General features: G+C 50.1%; 1 protein-coding gene across 4 annotated transcripts in view; it reads right to left on the bottom strand.

Moving 5' to 3' along the window:
- The window catches only part of Srrm3 (serine/arginine repetitive matrix 3), a 61,611-nt gene that overhangs the window by 22,216 nt on the left and 22,807 nt on the right, over window positions 1-16,588 (bottom strand). For all 4 annotated transcript variants that reach the window (XM_060382218.1, XM_060382217.1, XM_060382216.1 and 1 more), the window contains exons 2-3: window positions 11,344-11,601; window positions 8,676-8,777 (exon numbers count right to left, since the gene is read on the bottom strand). In XM_060382218.1, coding sequence (XP_060238201.1) covers window positions 8,676-8,777; window positions 11,344-11,601 — 360 coding nt within the window. The remainder of the gene's footprint in view (window positions 1-8,675; window positions 8,778-11,343; window positions 11,602-16,588) is intronic.

Below are 16,588 nucleotides of genomic sequence, written 5' to 3'. Positions count from 1 at the left end.
CTCTGAAGCTCCCAACATAGAGGCCTGGTCTGTGACAGGGGCATTACCAGGCAGTGATTACTTGGCAGGGGGCGTCTTCTGGCTTACGCACAGAGGCCCCTTCCTGGCAGGGGTGTGGGAGCTGCACATAAAGAAAGGAGGGAAGGGAGCCTGGCTGTGGTGACAGGACTAAAGAAACGCTTTTACAGCAGCCATGGTGGCACACATTTATAATCCTGGCACTCAGGAGAGGAGGCAGGAGGATCATAAGCTTGAGATCATCTGGGCTACATAGCAAGTTCAGGGTGAGCCTGAACCTAGCTACAGAAAGCCTGCCTCAATAACTAGCTAGCTAGCTAACTAACGGCTGACAAAATGGCTCAGTGGGTAAAGGCATTTGCTTCCAAGCCTAAGGACCTGAGTTCAGTCCCCGGAACCCACATGGTGAAAGGAGAGAACTGACTCCTGAAAATTGTCCTTGGACCTCCACACACATGCTGTGATATATGCATTTTCTACTCCCCTCCCATTGTCTTTCTATCTTTCAAAAGAAATAAAAAGTAAGAAACAAAATGGCCAGGCTCAGGGGATAGCCTACTGAACAACCTTAGGACTTGAGTTTGGATTCCTGGAACCCACATAAAAAGCCAGGTATGGCAGCACACACACACAACCCCGGAGGTAGGAGTTGGAGACAGGAAGAGCCCTGGGGCTCCGGCTGGTCTAACTGAAGTGCTGAGTACCAGGTACAGAGAAACACTGTCACATAAAAATCAGGTAGAGCCAAGAGAGACATGGAGAAACACGTCTTTAATCCCAGCACTGGGGAAGCAGAGGTAGGGGGAATCTCTGAATTCGAGGCCAGCCTGGTCTACAGAGCAGCTTCTGGGACAGCCAGGGCTACACAGAGAAACCCTGTCTTGAAAAACCAAAAAATAGAGGAGGAAGAGGAGGACATCCCATTGTCCTCTGCTTCTGAATGCACACACATGTACACAGGTGATATAACACATGTGGATGAGTGCATCTGCTTGCATACACGAATGCACACACATGTACACAGGTGATATAACTGCACATGCGTATACCATGCACATATACACAAAAGCAAAAACCCCAGGGCTGAGTTCGAGGCTTGGTCTACAGATCAAGTTCCAAGATAGCCAGAGCTGTTACACAGAGGAACTCTTCCTCAAAACAAAAACAAACAAACAAACAAATGGCTGGAAGTCTGGCTCAGTGGTAGAGCCCCTGCCTAGAATCCCCCAGTGAGGGGCTGGGGGTGTGGCTCAGTGGTAAAATTGTTCTTCAGCATGAGGCCCTGAAATCAAACCCTAACACACTGAAAAACAATAATTATGATCCAACTTGCAAACACCAGGCTGGACCTGACCACCTTGGAGCCTCCACACAGATATTGGGAGGTTTTTGGGGGGTGATAGATAGACTAATGCGCTCATTCGCCTCCACAGAACCGAGCACCCATCCCACCCTTTCATTCAAAGCTGTCTGCTCGGCCTCATCCTGAGGCGGCGGCTTCCTCCCAGCTGCCCTTGTCTCCCTCCGTGCATGTGCCCTTGTTCTGCATCTATCACCTCCCACTCAGCTCTCCAGCCACATACATTCCTGATATGTAAAACACAGTCTTTAGCGAAACTGTAAAATGTAAGGATATCCCAAGTAGCTGGTGGGAGGAGGGAGTGTCCAGTTGATACGGACCCAAATGTGATGAAGGTTATTATAAAATCAAGTTGCTCCCTTTGGGCAATGCCTAACGCAGGCCCTTTCTGGTCTTTGTCACTGCCGGATAGGCTGGCCACTGACACCCTTCATGCACCCCTTGCTCCCTGCTTCTCCCCCTTTCTGTATTCCTTTTTCCTCTGATGGCTTCTTCTCCAGGGTACCTTCCTCTATAACGCCCAACTTTATTTGAAGAAGTTTATTTCATGCGTGTGATTGTTTTGTCTGTGTGAGCATATGTGCACCATGCCTGTAGAGGCCAGAAGAGGGCATTGGACACCCCTTCCCCGGAACTGGAGTTATGAGTGCTCGTGAGCCAGCATGTGGGTGCTGAAGCCGAATCCTGGTTCTCTGCAAGAGTAAGCAGGCTCTGAGCCATCTCTCCAGCCCCTCAGGCTCAGGCTCTAGAGGCCGGGCCTGTCACTGAGGCTGGAGCTCAGCGGAGGGCCTAGATTAGCTGGTCAGCAAGGCCCTGGGTCCACACGTTTCTACCTCCTTAGCTTGCAAAGGCATGCTGGCACACAGCTTTTATGTGAGTGCTGAGAATCCAAATGTAGCTCCTCCCGCCTTTGAAGCAAGCCTTTGACCCACCCAGCCATTACCCCGGCCCTATTTAGTATCACCACTTTTAAGCTTTTCCTCTTTGGGTTGCTATGGCCTCATGTTCTGGACACCAGACTAACTTAACCCTTTTCCCCCTTAAATCCATGTTTGTTACACAGTCAATGGTACGTTATTTCTATGGGATAGGGGAAAGGGTATGGGAGGTTGGAAGGGTCTTCATGCCACAGAGGTGGCTAACACAGTTGGCTATGAAGTAAAAGGGAATACTGAAGCCAGATGCAGTGACACTTGTGATTCCAGCATTTGGGGGAGGGGAAGGCAGGAGGATCAAGAGTCAGCACATTGGAGGCCAGGCTAGGCTACATGAAACTCATTCTCAAAGAAATGGAGGGGGGCGATGGGAAATGGCTCAGTTGGTAAAATGTTTCTCGTGCAAGCATGAGGACCTGGGTTCAATGCCAGCACCCATGTGAAAAGCTGGGTGGAGGGGTTTGCTCATATCATTCGAGCATTAAGGGAGAGAGCTGGGAGGGTCTTTGAAATGTGCTGGCCAAGCAGTGTAGCCTAATGGTGAGCTCCTGACGAGGGAGAGAACCTGTCTTTAAAAAGAAGGTAAACAGAAATTGAGGAAGATATCCTGTGTTGATCTCTGGCCCCTACACTGTGTATACACACACACACACACACACACACACACATGAATGCATTCACACATACAAGATTGCCTCTTACTGGCTGTTCTTCATACCAACTTTTTATTTATTTATTTATCCCAACTTTTTAAAAAAGAGACTTTTGGGGGTAATTTTTATTAAACTTATTTATTTATTTAGACTGTGTGTGTGTGTGTGTGTGTGTACATGCCTATGTGTGGCGTGTTACAATGTGCCTATAGAAGTCAGAGGATGACTTGCTGGATTTTATCCTCTTTATCCACTATGTGGGTCCCAAGGCTCCAAGTCATATCATCAGGCTTAATATCAAACGCCTTTACCCATGGAGCCATTTCGATGGCTGCTGTGCCATCCATCGCCAACCAGAGTTAAGTAACTCTGGTTACTTAACTGGCTTTGTTTTCCATTAGCCAGGAACATATTGGTTCAACCAACAGATGAGTGAGCTGGGATCGTGGTGGTTTCTGCACGAACGGTCTCCTCTTTCTGCCCATCCCGGGTCATCAGGCCACCTGGCCTTACACCGGCCTTGGATGTGATAGAAGTGGGGATGAACCGGGTCTGCATTCTTTCCTTCCGTGCTTCACAGTGCAGGACAAACCCTGATCTATGTCTACAATGGTAATTGCTGGTGTGGGGGCCAGACAGCCTTTCCAGCACTTTCCATGTACTTATCTCATTAATCATCGAGTATTCAGAACAAGCCTTTGACATGGGGACCATCATTAAAATTCTGATCTCACAGATAAAATGATGCGGTTCAGAGAGGCCACACATCTAAAATTAGACATGTTGAGAAAATGACTAGACTTTGTTCGCAGTGTGTTAGAAAGTAGCTGTAAATACTGCCTCTGTAAGCCTGCTTTCCCAAATGCCTCGCTACATTGTATAACCATGAAACTTTCTTTGTTTTTGTTTTATTTTGTTTTTGAAACAGAGTGCCTGGCTGGTGAGATGGCTCAAAAAATGCACTTGCTGCCAAGTAGATGATCTGAGCTCAATCCCTGGTGCCCAAATGAAGAGCTGAGAGAATTGATTTGTCTTCCATGTGCACGCCATGGTGCGTGCACACACACACATACACACACACACAGAGACAGAGAGTCAGACACACACACACACACACACACACACACACACACAGAAACAAAAAATCAAACTATGACTAGGTAGGCTGTTGGGAGCTGGGGCCAGTTGGAGGAGGTTGGGTCATTGTGGGAAATGCCTTTGATGGACATGTCCTCTCATCTTTCTCCCTTCCTGTCTCCTGGCAGTTTCTGGACTCCGTGGTGTATGTCATCTATTCCAACATACTCCCTCTGCCACAACGAATTAAGCCTCTGATACCATTATCAAAACAGTCCGAGTTGTCTGTGTCAGGTACTTTGACCACAGGTCTGGAAAGGAAAAACACTGTGCTCCCACCCCAGCGATCCAGCTTCTAAAGGGAAACGCCTCCAAACAACGTTCCGCTTTCTGTCAAAAGCCTTCTCCTGGCTTCTGACTTCTGTAGGGCATTTCTACACGCGGCAGCAGTATAGTATTCTGAGGGCAGTCTGGAGAGAGGATTGTCACAAGGAGCAACCACTCACACCAGTCAGTTAACACAAGGGCAAAGAGGGACCGCTTTCTAGGGGTGATCCTACCTTCGTTGTGAAGCCAGCGAGAACTCTTAATGACCCCCAAAGGCTCACTGTGTGGAGCCCCTTCAGTCTAGGCTTGCCTTCATTGTTTAAATTTTTTAAAATTAGACTTATTTTATTTTATGTGTGAGTGTCTTGCCTGCCTGTTTCTATGTGAGCTATGTGCACGCTTGGTGCCCACAGAGGTCAGAAAAGGTCATCAGATGCCCTGAACTGGACTTAGAGATGGCTATGAGCCACCATGTGGGTGCCAGGATTGAACCTGAGTCCTCTGGAAGAGCAACAAGTGCTCCTAATCACTGAGCCAGCTCTCTAACCCACCTTCTCTTGTTTAACCATTGAAGCCTCCTGATTTGGGGGTAGAAATAAATTTTTGTGGTAGAGAACCTACCTACCATGCCCCCAAAACACTAGTCTATAATCTGTGGAAGGTCAAGACTGGAGGCCAGGGCATAGATGCAGGGTCTTGGGGATTTATAGTCTGGAGGAAACCCCACAGTTGGCAGGCAGAGACATCCAGGAAGAAGGGCATAAGTCAAGGACAATTGATCATATGGTATTGTTGGCAGTCCTGTAGGGGATGGCAGTGGCTACCTACCAGTGCTGTGTATTTGCTGCGGGTCAGGTGTTAATCCTCACACTTTGATTCATGTATGTGTTTCTCTTGCTGGAATGGAAACCAGAGCCTCCTTCATGATACACAAGAGATTCGTAGCTGAGACACACACACACCTTCAGAGCTTTACGGGGTGGGGAGGTGGATTCTAGCTAAGCCCTCCACATACCCCAGCCCTTTGCTAGGGACTCTAGGCAAGTGCTCTACCACTGGGCTAGCCTCCAGGCCTAACAAGCCTACGAGGTGGGCATCATTATATTCATCTTAAATATAAAGGCGTGAAGAGCCAGAGAAGGTGAGGCTCTGCTTCAGTCACACAGCTGCGGCGGTGGTGCAGCGGGGGGCCAGAGGTCAACACGTCCACCTGGGACTTAGAGATTCCGACAGACTCATGGACAGATGTGAAAACTGGCTCAGCCACCAGCTCCGTAGGAAAGCGTGTGGCCAGACAGTGGCAAGCCCTTCCTCCCCTTGAGCTGTGTGCCTCCGGCCCCATGACCGCAAGCTTGAGTTCAGCACCACGGACAGCCTCCCAGCCCTCAGGCTGTTGAGCACATTGGATAATTCTGCTATCCAATGCCTTTATAGCTGTTTTGTGTGTGTGTGTGGTGCGTGTGCGCATGGGGTGCGCTGTACATGTGTGGGCGGGTGTTGGTGCCTGTGTGCACGGGCGCGGTGGTAGAAGGAGGACAACAGCGTCTTGCTCTATCACTCTATCTTGTTTGCTTGAGTCAGGGTCTCTCATTGAACCTGAAGCTAAGCCGACAGCCAGCAAGTCCCAGAGAACCTCAAGTCTCTGCTGCCCACAGCACTGATCTTCTGATTCCGCTACCTCTTGCCTCCCAAGTGCTGGGACTATAAGCATGCACCATCACACCCAGTGTTGTTAATGCCATTATAGACACCTTGGTTCAACTCCCTCACTACATGAAGGATGAAACTGAAGTTGTGCAAAAATTGAGGGGGCTACAGTGTCTTAGGGAACACAAGTAAAACCAGTAGCGATCCCATTCTCAGGCAGGGATGAAAGCCAAGTGAACTGAACACACTTGTCTAGCACGTATGAGGCGATGCACTCCATCCCAGCATTGCACAAACTTCTGAGCGTGGTGGTGCACACCTGCAGTCCCAGCAGGGTGGAGGTAGCAGGATCACAAGCTTGAGTTCAGGCTGGAAAGATGACTTAGTGGTTAAGAGCACTTGCTGTTCTTGCACTGAGCCTGAGTTTGGTTCCCAGCATTCACGCCAAATGGCTCACTATCACTTGCAACTCCAGTTTTAGGGGATCTGACACTCCCTTCTTGCTTCTGTGGGTATCTGCACATGTTCATTCATGCATGTGCATTCTCTCTCTCTCTCTCTCTGTCTCTCTCTCTCTCTCTCTCTCTCTCCATAAGGCCTCACTCTGTAGCTCTGACTATCCTGGAACTCACTAGGTAGACCAGTCTGGCCTTGCCTGCATCTGACCCCTGAGTTCCGGGATTAAAGGCAATGTGCTACTATTCCCACCTGTTAAAAAATAAAAATAAACTTAACAAAAGAAGTTTAAGATCATCCTCAACTACATAGCAAATTTCAGGCTATCTTAAGATACATGTCACACACACTCTGTTCTTTTCTTTATTCTTTTTTCTTTCTTTCTTTTTTTTTTTTTTTTTTTTTTTTTGAGACAGGGTCTCTCTGTATAGCTCTGGCTGCCCTGGAAGTTTCTCTGTAGATCAGACTGGCCTTGAACTCACAGAGATCCTCCTGCCCCTGCCTCCCAAATGCCAGGATCAAAGCTGTGCACCATCACCCTGTATCAGAAACCATTTAAAATATTTGCTATTTTTATTCATGTGTGTATGTGTGTGTGTGCGCATGTATGCATGTATAAATGTATGCCGAATGTGTGCAGGTGCCTGAGACTAGAAGAGAGCATTGGCTGTCCCAAAATTGGAGTTACAGACAGTGTGAGCAAGTCAACAAGGAGCTGCCAACAGAACCCTGATCCACAAGAGCAGTTCCGGCTCTCAACTGGTGAGCCGCCTCCAAGCCCCTGGTGGCTGCCTTTTTTGGTGACCCAATGTGTTTCATTAGTATTGCATACAGGGCCACAAGTAAGGGGTTATTTACGGCTTAACGTAACAGTGGCCACACCACTGAAGATAATGCCCCTCCCCCCACAGGCCAGCAAGATGAGTCTGTGGGTAAAACGCACGTCTGCCAACTCTGCTGATTTGAGCTCAATCTGTGGCACCCATGTGGTGGAAACAGAAAACAGCTCCCAGGAGTTGTCCTCTGACCTCCATATGCATATCCTGGCATGCATGTACACTCTTACATACCTGCACATGCACACACAAGTAAATACATGTTAAAACAAAAAAGTCTCTCTCTTCCCTAGCAACTATTCATTCTTCATAGAATCTTGGAGAGTGTTTTCTTTTTTGAGACAGGTTCTTTTTATATATTCCAGGCTGGTCTTGAACTCACTATGAAGCATGATAATCCTCATGTCCTAGAACTTAGAATCATTGATTAGGTTTTTGTGGAACAAAAGTGGACAGAAGTTTAGGGACTCGGAAGGTGTCTGCTCCTGAGTTGGTCCCACTGCTGAGAGAAGACCAGGAGACATAGCTTCAGTGCTGGGTAGGGAATGGACCATTAGCAAGGGGCACCCTCTGAAAGTGTCCAGAAGGATTTTTCTGAGTCCGTTGTCAGGCACAGGACTGGGCTACCCTTTGCCATCTCTCTGACTCAGGCTGCTCCCTCTTCTACATATTGTTTTCTCCTATGCTGGGGTTTGAACTTAGAGCCTCTTGCATGCTAGGCCAGGCTCTAATGCTGAGCTCCAACCCCACACTGGAGGGTTCAAGGCAAACTTTATCACCAAGCCACACCCCAGCCCCTCACTGGGGCATTCTAGGCAGGTGCACTACCACTCAGCCACACCCCAGCCCCTCACTGGGGGAGTCTAGGCAGGTGCTCTACCACTGAGCTGCACCCCCAGCCCACTGACATTTGGATTTCTATAATCTAGAGCACGTCATATGTTCATTCTGGAGTTCATTTTACAGGTATGAATAACAGACCCATAGACTAACTTGTAGCTTGCCTGTGGTCACAAATGTCAGCCAGTGGCAATACTGGAGTCCGAACATTTCTGAAGGCCCCAGGATTGTAGCCCATATGGACACACAAACAGGTGCCTGTGATGTTAGTGAATGAATCTTGTGACATGACCTCCAGGGTTTTCATTCTTTAGAATGGAAGGCATGGCTGCAACGTGACCCAAGTGGGCAGCAAATGGCCCTCAGGATCCTCCGTTGTCTGCATCTTGTACTCTGAGCTAGGACAGAGTCCATGATCTCTCCTTCCTTCACCCCGCGCCTAAGGGCACATCTGGACAAGCTATCCAAGCACGAAGCTGCAGCATGAGGTGCGCCCTCCCTTGCCATCACTCAGGCTAATACTCACATGTGGGCCCCAGGCCGGTCCTCCCTGGTCAGTACTCCCTCCTTCTCCATCAGCATCTGCCGGAAAGTCCCGACCTTCTGCCGGATCTCCTCCTCCGAGTACCTGCGGGACACAGGGAGCATGAGGGCTTTGCTGCTAACTCTAGGTCATTCCCAACTTCTCTCCAGCCCATGCTCTCCAGTGCAGGCTCTATTTGGCAGCTATTTTTAAAATAGTATCATTCTCTCTCAATGTATCCACTCCCTTCCCCCTTCCTCCCTTTCTCCTTTTCTGTTCTCTCTGTATTTTATGTTTTTATCCCTCTCTCCTTCCTTCCCTCCTTTTTTTTCAGGGGGGGGGCGTTGCTATGTAGCCCAGGCTATCTTGTAATTCACTTGTAATCCAAGCTGAATTACCCTTTAATACTCGTGCCTCAGCATCTCAGTGTTAAAAGCACAGGCTGTCCCTCATGGCTGTGCTCACATAGTTCATGCCTGATGTGGCACTAACAGGTGTCTACGGCTATTAGTGAATTCATCTTGGGTCATGACCTCCCGGGTTTGCATTCTTTAGACTGGAAGACACAGCTGCAACATGAAGACTTGACTCATTGTGTGTTGACAGGAGGATGGATAGCCCTTAGCAGGGAGAGTGTCAGCAATTGCATTTTCACAGTGACCTGTACCTCCTGGATCCTGGCCGCAGTTCATGCTCCAGTAATTTTCTGTTAACTTGTCTGTACTCTGCACTGCCTCAGAGTTTTTGTAGAGCGGAAGTCTTGTCTCTCTCTCAATCTTGATTTTTTGAGACAGGGTTTCTCTGTGTAGTCTTGGCTGTCCTGGACTCATTTTGTAGACTGGGCTGGCTCCAAACTTACAGATTAAAGGTATGTGCCACTATTCCCAGCAATTTTAAAACTTTATTTTTATTTAAAACTGTTTTTGTTTTTGTTTTTTGTTTTTTGTTTTTTTTTGGTCGGGCATGGTTGCCTTTAATCCCAGTGTTCAGAAGGCAAAGCAGGGGAACCTCTTAGTTTGAGGCCATTCTGGTCTACAAAGTAAGTTCCAGGCTAGCCAGGGCTCTAGAGTGAGACCTTGTCTCTACTCTAAATTATTATTTATTTAATGTGTATGTGCGTGCCACACAGACGAGTGTGATGACTGCACATGTGTGTGACTGAGGAGAGACGTGACTTCTGAGCCCGGCACCCCCCCCCCCCCCATCGCAGTGACTAGATTAAAGGGAAACTCAGCTGCAGGGTTGAAGGACATGGCGAAGCTGCAGGAAATGTTGCTATTTAGAAGGACTCCGGTGGGTTTTCCTGCCTGGCATCTCCACCCGTCTTATAGGCTGTGGAAACTGAGGTCTTGAATTGTCACATATGTTTACGTCTTATGCTTGTGGACACTGGGTGTGTCAGGGACACGGAGAACACATCCTGTGGCGTCTGTGAGTCGGAGCCTAGTCTTGAGAGTCTGAACTAAGGAATGAATGAAAGGCAGGCTGGGCTCCTGGCTCCACTTAGCTGGTCCAGAACTTGCTTCCGTGTTGGATGAGGCTGCTGGCTCTCTTCAGACTCGGCACCAGGCTTCAACCCAGGCACCCAGGCCTCCCTGAACACCTCAACCCTATTCCAACCCTGCCCTCGCTCAGCCCAACCTTCTCTGACCCTGGCCACACCAGCACTGCAGAATAAAATCGACCTTCAGTCAGTCTCTTCAGACATGAGGCCTGCGACCAGCCTGATTAGGCCTGGCACATCCCAGTGCACTTCTGCGCGCACTCACCATGCGGGGCCAAGCTCCCTGTTGTTCCGATATCCTGGGCACAGCTCCATCGCGTCCAGGTGGGGTCCCCTCAATTTGACCAGCCACCCCCCGCAGTCCCCCTCCCCCACCAGCCCAAACACATCCCCATCCCTACTCCGGCTCCATTCTACGCCATCCTCACCCAGCGCTGCCCACCCCCACTCCAATCCTGCCACACCAAGTCCCTGGGCACAATCCTACTACTTCCAAGTTCACAATCACACCTCTGTCCTGGCCCCGCCACATCATACTCCAGCCACGGGCCCTTCCGCGTCTCACACCAATGGCCTCAGCATTCCTCCAGGGAGCAAAGCTCCCCGCGGGATCAGCCACAGCCCTACTCCGCCGTTCCTCACCAAGCTCCAGATCACAACCCAGCCACGCCTCCCCACCTACAGCCACCCACACCCCCGCTCTGGCTTCACACTGCCTTACCCCAGCCAGACTGCTTAGCCTGCCCCTCCCTCCGCCCCAAGCCCCTGGGTACGTCAGAGCGACTGCACAGCCCGCCCTGCACGACCACATCCCAACCTCACCCCCCCCCCGGCTGGCCCCGCCCTTGTGCGCTTCTCCCAAACACGCCCCTGCTCAGACTCCTCCTCACCAGGCGCTCAGTTTCCGTCCTCGCTCCGCCCCGCCCTGCTCTGATTCGTCCTACGATATCCAACCGCGTCCCCTGTCTGTCCCTGCCCCGCCCTGCTGCACCAGAGGACCGTTCCGTAACCACCGCGCTACCGCCCCTTGCCCTCGCCACGCCCCTGCGCGCCCGCCACGCCCTACCCACGCCCCCGACAGCTCCCCCACGAAGTCCTGATCACAGCCTGACCCCCCCACCCCGGCTCCTCAGGCCCTTCTCTTGCAGCCACGCCCGCGCCGCCTACCCCTGCTCCTCCATCATCTCCTGCAGCTCCATGCACTTGAGCTCTACGCGCCGCTTGCGCTCGTGGTCCAGGATCTCCCGGTGCGCGCGCTTCACCAAGCCGGGCTCGGCGGCGCGCAGCTCCTCCTCCGCGCGTGGCCAGCCCCCGGACGAGGCGCCCGGCTGCGGGAAGCCGTTGGCGGCGTCTGGCGGGGATGGCATGCCGGTAGCCCCGTTGTTCACGGTGGAGGACATGACACAGGTCCTTCGGTGGTCGGCCCTGCGGGACAGACAAAACACAAGGCGGGGTGGTCATCTCTTGGGCATCGGGCGTCGGCTAAGAGCTCCCTATATGACTCAATCCTGGAAGTTTAAGATCCACTCGCGGCTCTAACCCACTTGCTCTCACGCTGTAGAGGGAGGAGCGGGTGACAGGTAATGAATGTCACTTCAGGACAGGAATGTATTCCACGCTAATCTTTCCCCATCTGTAAAGTGGGTGGGTGCAGGCCAGATCTTTGTGTTTTCTTTCTTTCTTTCTTTCTTTCTTTCTTTCTTTCTTTCTTTCTTTCTTTCTTTCTTTCTTTCTTTCTTTCTCTTTCTTTCTCCTTCCTTCCTTCCTTCCTTCCTTCCTTCCTTCCTTCCTTCCTTCCTTCCTTCCTTCCTTCCTTCTTTCTTTTTCTTATACCACGTTTCCTATAGCCTGGCCTCTAGCTCGCAATGTAGTCAAGTATGACTTTAAACTTGTGATCCTCCTGCCTCTGTCTCCTAAGTGCTGGTATTACAGGCATGCACCATCACACCCGGATAATTCAGCGGAACCCCAGGGCTTTGTGCCTGCTAGGCAAGCACTCTACCCACTGTGCTCCAGCCCCTCCAATTGACTTCAAGGAAAATCCTGTGTGGTGCCTGTGACATGGCTCAGAGGGTAAAGGCACTTGGCGCCAAGCCTGATGGCTAGAGTTCAAAGCTCAGAACACACATGATGGAAGGAGAGACCCGGCTCCTGCAAATTGTCCTTTGACCTCCACACATCTGAACTATGACACATGCTCACACAACACAACAAAGAAAGGAACACAAAAGTTGTTTTTAAGTTTTGTTTGCTTGTTTTGTTTTGTTTGTTTGTTTTGTTTTTGTTTTGAGAATGGATTTCTCTGGTTGTCCTGCCCAGCCTTGCCTAATCTATGAATACAAAATTTCAAAAATCGTGTTTTCTCATGCTAGGATTAAACCTAGGACTTTACAAATGGCAGGCAAGGGGTTTACCATTGAGTTACAGCTTTAGCCTTAAAAACAAAAAGATACATGGCTGTGTTCCCAGCGCTCAGGAGGGAGAGACAGGCAAGTCTCTTGGTCTACAGAGAGAGTTCTAGGCCAGCCAGGGCTACACAGGAACTCTGTCTCAAAAAGAAACAAAAAGGATATTAAGACTTTTTTTTTTTTTTTTTTTTGAGACAAGGTTTCTCTGTGCCTGGCTGTAGCTGTAGACCAGGCTGACCTCATTCGCAGAGATCCTCCTGCCTCTGCTCCCAAGTTCCCAAGTGCTGGGAGCAAAGGTGTGCGCCACCACCGGCTAAGACTTCTTCTTCTTTTGTGTGTGAGAGTTTTGCCTGCATGCATACATGTGCACCACACGTGTGCTTGGTGCCTGAGGAGTCAGGAAAGGATATCAGATCCCCTGGAACTGGGCTTATGGGTAGTTGTGAGCCACCATGTGGGGGCTGGGGATCGAACATGGGTCCTCTGCAAACAACAAGCAACAGACAAGTTCTCTCGACTGCTGAGCCATCTCTCCAGCCCAAATAAAGCCGTTTGTCTGCAGGGCCTGCCAGGTAAACGCGTAAAACCTGAGTGGCATCTCCAGTCGCCTGGCTCAGTCTAAATTAGCCCCGGGTACTGTTCTGGCTTTGTTCAGTGTACTTGCAACCTCTAGTCTGCAACCCTGCAGAAATGGGGGTTTCTCCAGGCTGCATTCCCTTCCTACTCCAGTGCAGTTCCAGCCTCCACTAACTGCCCAACTTTTTCAAAGCTAACATTGCAGAGGGTGGTCTCAAAGAAGACTGACTCTTCTATAGTCGGGTGTGGTGGCGCATGCCTTTAGATCCAGCACTCGAGGAGGCAGAGGCGAGTGGATCACTGTGAGTTGAAGGCCAGCATGGTCTACAAAGTCCAGGACAAACTGCCTCCTCTCTGTTTGGAAATACTTCCCCCAAGGACTGCCCAAGGTGACATAGAAAATTAGCTTTCCAGGCAGCCATGATTTCTTGTGTGCTAAGGGTATAGTAGAAGTCAGCATGGTTTGGAGGTGATTAGCCTTGACACTGTGATAGGCCAAAAGTAGAACACACACACATACACACACACACACACACACACAGAGAGAGAGAGAGAGAGAGAGAGAGAGAGAGAGAGAAAGAGAAAGAGAGGGAACCACCTCCTAAGCTATTTCCGAGTCCTTTCTCCAAGGCTCTGCTAGTTGCTAAGCAACCGAAGGCCTCGTTCTTAGGGTGTGGGATGCACAGGATAGAGGGAAGGGTGGGGCAGTATAGATTGGAGCCATCTCAGCAACATCCTTCCCTCTCACCCCACTGGGGATGTAATCCGGGGCTTTGCATATGACAGACAAGCACTATACCAACTGAGCTACAACCTCAGCCCCAATTGGCTTCTTTAAAAATGACCTGGCCAATTGGCCTGGACAGATCTCTCACCAACAGGGTTCTAGGCCAGGCTCCTCTATGATTTGCTGTGTGACCCTGAGGACATTATGCCCATCTCTGAGCCTTCACTTTCCATCTGTGGCTAGGAGCACCACACAACGTTTCTCAGGAGAGGCGAGTTCCCTGGGACTCAGAAACGGAAGCTGTGGTAATGGTTTCCACCACCAATTTGACATAATCTAGAATCGCCGGGGAAAGGAGTGTCGGTGAGAGACTGTCCAGCTTAAGTCGGCCTGTAGTCTTGTCTGTTGGGGGTTGCCATGGCTATATTAATTGAAGTGGAAAACCTTCAGTTACTAAGTGGGTAGCATCATTTCCTAGGCAGGGAGGGCCAAACTGCTTGAGCGGACAGTATGAGCTGGGTGCTGGAGTACGAGCTGGGCATCAGTTCACTGTCCTCTGCTCTCAGCTGAGAATAGTGATGTGACCGGTTGCTTCAAGTCCCTAGCACCACGACGCCCTTGGCATGATGGATTGTGACGTTGAATTGTAAGCCAGTAAACCCTTTCCCTATTGAGTTACTTTTGTCAGAGCAACTTGAAATGGTTTTCATCAGAGCTTTCTTGACAGGCTCTTACTATACAGCTCTGATCTGGACTTTGCTATGTAGACCAGGCTGGCCCTCAAATCTACACAGATCTGCCTGCCTGTGGCTCCTGAGTTCTGGGACTAAAGGCAGGTGCAACAACTCCTAGGCCTTGTCAGAGTCCTAATCCATTTCTCTTTATCTCCAATCTTGCCAATTTCCTACCTCTGTCCATGGAATAGGCCTGAACCCTAAACCCAGTTCTACACAGGTACACACACCCACACACCCATAATTTGGGTCCCTCACCTCTCTCCTCACTATGTGTCCCATTCATCCACTTATTCTCTTCCCCTGATGTCATCTCATCCTGTCTCAGCATTTGCCTGGCCTCCCTGCCCTCAGACCCCCATCCTCCATGAACGACCTGGAAGGTCAGCCCAGGGTTACACAGGCTGTGTCCTGTCTCCGGTTAGACTCGAAATACCCTATTGTGTTGGCATGTCGTGTGACTGAGCCCTGCCTTGTGGTCTGTCTCTCTTAGCCCAGGCCTGTCAACTTGCAGCTCATCTCTCATCATTCTTTGTTCTTTGAGATGGAGTCTCACTCCATAGTCCACACTGATCTTGAACTATCATGTCTCCCAGGTTGGCCACCAATTCACTTTTCTCCTCCCTCGGCCTCCTGAGTGCTACAATTTCAGGCTTTAGGCACCATGGCTAGTTCCCAGGATGCTCTCCCCCAGACTCCTACTCAGCGCTCACAGACACCATCAACTTTAAGGCTTTCCTTATCCTGTGGCTGGTGCCACCCTCCCCAATCTGTCACTTGCTACTGTCACCATGGATTTACAAGCTTGGAGTAACCTTGAAGCTTCTGAATCAGTTAAGTGCCCACATAAGTGGAGCTCAATGAGCAGGACTGGGACAAATCAAAGACCTTATAAAAGGCGGGTGAGACAGGAGCAAATGGCAGTCAGCCATGCTGTCTCCACATACTCTCCTCGTTCTGTCTTCTTAAATTATTTTTTTCCCCATAATGGGAATGGAATCCAGGGTTCTCCCCATGCTCGGCAAGCTGTTTACTGCTGAGCCACACCCCAGCCCCCCACTGGGGGATTCTAGGCAGGTGCTCTACCACTGAGCCACACCCCAGCCCCTCACTGGGGGGTCTAGGCAGGGGCTCTACCGCAGAGTTATGCCCTCAGGCACTCACGGGCAGACTGTAGGAAAGCACTCTACCACTGGGCTACACGGCCATCTTGAACTTCACCTCTTGCCACATTCTATCCTAAGCCACTCTCCGGCCCCAACTCCTCCATTTGGTCTTTGCTCAGGTAATTCAACTGAGATAAAATTTCTGTTCTCCTCTTTTCCACCCAAGGAACTTCTATTCATCCTCTCTGAGTCCAGCCCTAATGTTACTCTCCCCTGGAAGTCTCACTCTAGCTGGGACGTTTGAATCACTCCCCTGCTTTGACCAACATCTCTGATATGACATTGGGACACTGAAGTTCAATGTGTTTGTATCTGGCTACCATTCCTGGCTCTGAGCCTCTGGAACCCGGGCCCTGCTCTAGATTCTCACACTCACAATGCACGAGGATCCTTTAAGCTTTAACCTTTACTTTGTCTCTTTTTGGTAGTTGAGGTGCTTAAGACAGAGCCTTGCTCTGTAACCCTAATGGGTCTGAAATTCTGTATGTAATCCAGGTTGGCTAACTGTCACTGATAATCCTGCCTTCCTCAGCCTCCCATGTGCTGGGATTACAGGCATGGTTCATTGCACCTGATTAACATGTATTCATACCCCCTCCCTTCCAATAGAGGCTGTTCAGCCTGCCCTTAAAATCATGTGGGATGACGCTGACCTTTGATTCTCCTTCCTCACCACGCCTGATTGGCATCATCTTTACAAAGTCATATGAGGCTCACAAGGACAAGGCCGCACTGTGACAACGTAAGCTAAGACACCTTCAGCGGGTCCTGATCCTGAGACTTAAAGTGTGCAACTTTTTT

This window comes from Meriones unguiculatus, chromosome 4 (genome assembly GCF_030254825.1).
Source record: "Meriones unguiculatus strain TT.TT164.6M chromosome 4, Bangor_MerUng_6.1, whole genome shotgun sequence".
Lineage (NCBI taxonomy): Eukaryota > Metazoa > Chordata > Mammalia > Rodentia > Muridae > Meriones > Meriones unguiculatus.
Note: the sequence above shows the minus strand (reverse complement) of the source record. Positions and strands in the feature narration are given on the sequence as shown.